The following is a 3696-nucleotide window of genomic DNA, read 5'->3' as shown; positions in this document are numbered from 1 at the left end:
TTCCATGCTTGGGCCTCTTTTCTTGCTTTTCCCTCCCCCCCCCCTTCCCAATGCTGCTGTTTTAAGGGCAGCTCCTGAATTTGGAGCACTGAATTTGGAAGCACAGTTGAGCCATGACTGCAGATGTCCCAGCTCCCAGCACATGTTCCCAGGGAACCAGCCCTGCCCCAGGCTGGGAGCAGCTCTGGGAGCACCTTGGGTCACACAACAAGCAGATCCCAGTCAGGTTACAAACACAAGAATAAGTTTAATGTACAAAAAAAGCCACACATCTGGGCACAGAGCAGGAAATGCTTTACAGCCCCTGGATGTTCCTCTCCCTGCTGTGTTGAGACCTCAAGTCCAGGTGAAGAGTGCATCCAGGCTCTGCCCAGTGTGGACATCAGGAACATCCTTGAGGTCACACAGGCCACCCCAAAGGGGCCTTATGGAAGAGTCCATCTGGGAACCTCCTACAGAAAGCTCATTTCAACCTTTGTCAGTGGAAGATGATCTTTTTGTACTTGGAGTTGGGGATTTGCCCCCGTGCCTTGAGCCTCCGGACAGCCTCCCTCATGTGCTTGGGCTGCAGGGGGGGCAGCTCCCCCCACTTCTCACACACATCCAGAGCTGGACAAAGGGAGAGAGAGGTCATGGCAGGGGCCAGCTGAGCTCTGCCCAACCCCTGCTGCTGCTTCAGTGCAGTTTGAAACAGGTAATATTTGTGTTTGGGGTTTGCAGCTCAGAGCCAGGAATGAACCTGCTGCACCAGCTCCTCCCTGACAGGAGTCCTAGGGCAGCAACCAGGACAAAAAGCTTCTAAACCACTCAGGCACTGTGGAGATGCTGGATCCAGGGGATGAATGAGCTCAGAGCCTCTGCTCTGGAGCCCTGGGGGCTGGGTGGGCTGTGGATACAACACGGGTTCAGCTCCCAGCCCCTGTACCAAACTGCTCCGAGCTCATCCCATGAAGAAAGACTGGGGCAGGTTTAGAGGCTTAAGGAACTCCTCTGTCCCTGCAGCATTAGCAAGATCCTCATTATGCAGTTGCTCTGGGGCTGAGGGACAGAGCTGCCACCCCAGGTTCTCTGCCTGAGAAGCAGCAACACTGGTGGGATCAGAGGGGCTGCTGCTGGAAGGGAGAACCATGGAAAACCTGGTCCTGTTCCACGTCCTGCTCCAAGCAGGGAATGTACCCCGGGTCCTTCGCTTGTCACTCAGCAGGTGCCACTCACCTTCCTCCACCACCTCCCCAACAAACACCTTGGAGATGCCCGACATGGCAATGACGACATTCTGGGACACGGAGGTGCCGGTGATGGACTGGATGAGCTAGGACAGGGACAGGAGAGGACAGTCAGAGACCCACCCACTGTGACCTCTCAGCCCCGCCCAGCCCCTCAGGGGTGCTCGGGGCCCAGCCTGAGCTGCAGCACCAGCTCTTGGTGCGGGGATTTGAGCTGGAATCCATCGGGATCAGCTGTCCCGGAACAATGGGCTGAGCCCAGCCCGCCCCGCTCGGCTCTTGCTGCCTCCCTCGTACCCGCTTGATGGCGGCCTTGGGGAAGGCAGAGCGACGATACATCTCGTAGCGGTTCAGCTGCTCCTCGGAAAAGGAGGAGACCAGGATCCTGCGGGGGAGACGGCGATCATTTAGAGCCGCGGGAAGGCCCTCCCAGGGCCGGGAGGAGAGGGGAGCGCTGTGGGAGGGGGAATCTGGGACGAGGCATCGGGAGCGGTGAGCTCGGGATCGGGCTCGCGATTCCCGAGCTCCCAGGCACCGCCACGCCGGCACTTACTGCATTTTCTGGATCTCATCCTCGTCTACTTTTTGCTTCTTCTCCTTCCGCTCCTTCAGCTCCAGCTTCACCTTCCTGGCCGCACACGCCTGCAGCCCCGGGTCCTCCGCGTCCGCCGCCTCCCCCTCCGCGCTCCTCACCTGGGCGAGAGAACAGCGCTCGCTCTGCGGCCCCGCGGCCCGGCCCGGCCCCGCTCCCGCTCCCGCCTCACCTCCCCGTCCGCCACCTCCGCCTTGAGCTCGCTGCCACCGCCAGCCTCCCCCACCTCGCCTTCTCTCGCTCCCTCTGCGACTGCCGCTTCTCCCGCGGCCACCACCCCATCGCCGGCGGCGGGCGGGGATGAGCCTGCGGGCGGCGGCTCCGGGACAGTAGCGGCACCGAGCACATCCCGGGCCGGGTCCGCCATAGCCGCGCCGCGGCGCGTGTTGATGACGAAATACTACGGGAGCGGGCGGAGCCTATTGCCACGGGAACGGTAACGCGTGGCGCCTCGTGATGACGCACACTTCCCAGCGACGCTGGGGGCCCGTGGAGTCTGTAGTCATGGCAACGGAGATGCGACGGCACCTCCTGAAGACAAAGGACTGCGAGCGCCGCGCCGGGGGTGGGAGGTGGTGTCGGTGCCGATTGCCATGGCAATAGCGACTCGGCAGCGCATCCTAATGACGTACTCCACGGGCGCCGCGATTTGGGCGGAGCATGTCGCCATGCCAACGGCTCGCCAACGGCGCCCCGTGATGACGCACAGCTACGGGCGCCGCGAGGGGATGCGCGGGGCGGGGCTTGTCGCCATGGCAGCGGGACTGTGGAGGGGGGCCTCTGCTGGGCTCATCCCCGGGCCCTGCGCTCTCGGACCGGCCGGCTCCGCTCTGAGCCACCCTCTCCACATCCGGACCCTGCCGGGACACGGGGTTAGAGCGGCCCCGCTGCCCGGGCCCCGCAGGGGAAACCTTCCCAGACCCGCCCAAAACGAGCGCGGCTGAAGGACCTCGGGCAGCGGTGGGGGCGGGGCCTGCACGAGGCCACGCCCATTTCACCATCCACCACATAGGCCTCGCCTCGTCCCCGCCCATCAGGTTACGGCCCCGCCCCGCCGCGGCCCTGCCCCGGAAGTCGCGCGGGCGCCCGGGCCGCGCCGGCCATGGGGAAGGAGCAGGAGCTGCTGGAGGCCGCGCGCACCGGGAACCTCCCGGCCGTGGAGAAGCTGCTCTCGGGGAAACGCCTCAGCTCCGGCTTCGGCGGCTCCGGTGGTGGCGGCAGTGGCGGCGGCGGCTCCGCGGGGGGAGGCGGTGGCGGGAGCGGCGGGAGCGTCGGTGTGGGGCACCCGCTGTCCAGCTTGCTCAGGTGAGCGCGGCCCCGGGGGCGGGGACCGAGGGATCTGAGATGAGGTGGGGTCTCTGCGCGGACCGGGAGTTGGTTGTGGGGCTGTGGGACGGGAAGAGGGCGTGCGTGGGGCTGCGGGCTGCAGGGGAGCGAGGCTGGGAGGCAGCTGTAGGGGTTGGATGTACTCTTGGAGCGCAGCGAGAGGGCTGCGGGACAAAGGGATGCCGGGGGTTCCTGGGGCTGCAGAGCTGCGGGGGACGCCGGGGTCTGTGCGCCGGGGGCGTGGGCCGGAGCTGGAGGCTCCCCGGGTAGGAATCGAGGGCCGAGGGGGTGGAATGAGACATTGCAGCGGGCTGTGAGGGGCGTGTGACCTGGGCACCCCTGAGAGTTTGGGGAAGCAGAGATGCGAGGGGGCCGTGCCGGAGGGAGCTGCGGCGGAACTCCTCGGGCTGCTGTGCTCGCAGCTAGGGGCCGGTGGGCTGGGAGAGGAGAAGAGAGGGGAGGGGAGAGACTTTCTGGCTGTCTGGAGGCGGCACCGCCAGGGCTGGGTGCTGCCTGTTCCCCTGTCCAGCATCAAACCGCTGCCGTGCGGAT

At 65.4% G+C, this 3696-nt stretch overlaps 2 protein-coding genes across 7 annotated transcripts in view; one reads left to right on the top strand and one right to left on the bottom strand.

Moving 5' to 3' along the window:
• Nucleotides 1–222: 222 nt before the first annotated feature.
• On the bottom strand, nucleotides 223–2189 carry TAF11 (TATA-box binding protein associated factor 11). Of its 2 annotated transcripts, none has more exons than XM_005529371.3 (5): nucleotides 1991–2189; nucleotides 1780–1919; nucleotides 1524–1611; nucleotides 1216–1312; nucleotides 223–609 (listed from the first exon to the last, which is right to left on the bottom strand). In XM_005529371.3, exons 1-5 carry the CDS (start codon nucleotides 2183–2185, stop codon nucleotides 479–481), a joined length of 651 nt encoding a protein of 216 aa, XP_005529428.1. In that variant the 5' UTR covers nucleotides 2186–2189; the 3' UTR covers nucleotides 223–478. The 2 variants fall into 2 exon arrangements, with proteins under 2 accessions (XP_005529428.1, XP_087923293.1); XM_088067167.1 differs by having other exon boundaries at nucleotides 2045–2189.
• A 703-nt stretch (nucleotides 2190–2892) lies between these two features.
• Nucleotides 2893–3696, top strand: part of ANKS1A (ankyrin repeat and sterile alpha motif domain containing 1A) — a 76845-nt gene continuing 76041 nt past the window's right edge. For all 5 annotated transcript variants that reach the window (XM_088067232.1, XM_014258146.2, XM_014258145.2 and 2 more), the window contains exon 1: nucleotides 2893–3123. In XM_088067232.1, coding sequence (XP_087923358.1) covers nucleotides 2921–3123 — 203 coding nt within the window. In that variant the 5' untranslated portion in view covers nucleotides 2893–2920. The remainder of the gene's footprint in view (nucleotides 3124–3696) is intronic.

This window comes from Pseudopodoces humilis, chromosome 26, assembly GCF_049639895.1.
Source record: "Pseudopodoces humilis isolate 2021_Gansu_Grassland_sample_001 chromosome 26, ASM4963989v1, whole genome shotgun sequence".
NCBI lineage: Eukaryota > Metazoa > Chordata > Aves > Passeriformes > Paridae > Pseudopodoces > Pseudopodoces humilis.
The sequence above is the reverse complement of the archived record's forward strand: the minus strand, read 5'-3'. Positions and strand labels throughout refer to the sequence as shown.

Bases quoted from the DNA above. Each gene is read 5' to 3' on its own strand.
- TAF11 (XM_005529371.3), bottom strand. From the start codon at position 2,185: ATGGCGGACCCGGCCCGGGATGTGCTCGGTGCCGCTACTGTCCCGGAG. The intron at 1,920-1,990 runs GTGAGGCGGGAG...TCTCTCGCCCAG, and splicing joins CGGAGGTGGCGGACGGGGAG to GTGAGGAGCGCGGAGGGGGA. The intron at 1,612-1,779 runs GTAAGTGCCGGC...TCTCCCCCGCAG, and splicing joins GATGAGATCCAGAAAATGCA to GATCCTGGTCTCCTCCTTTT.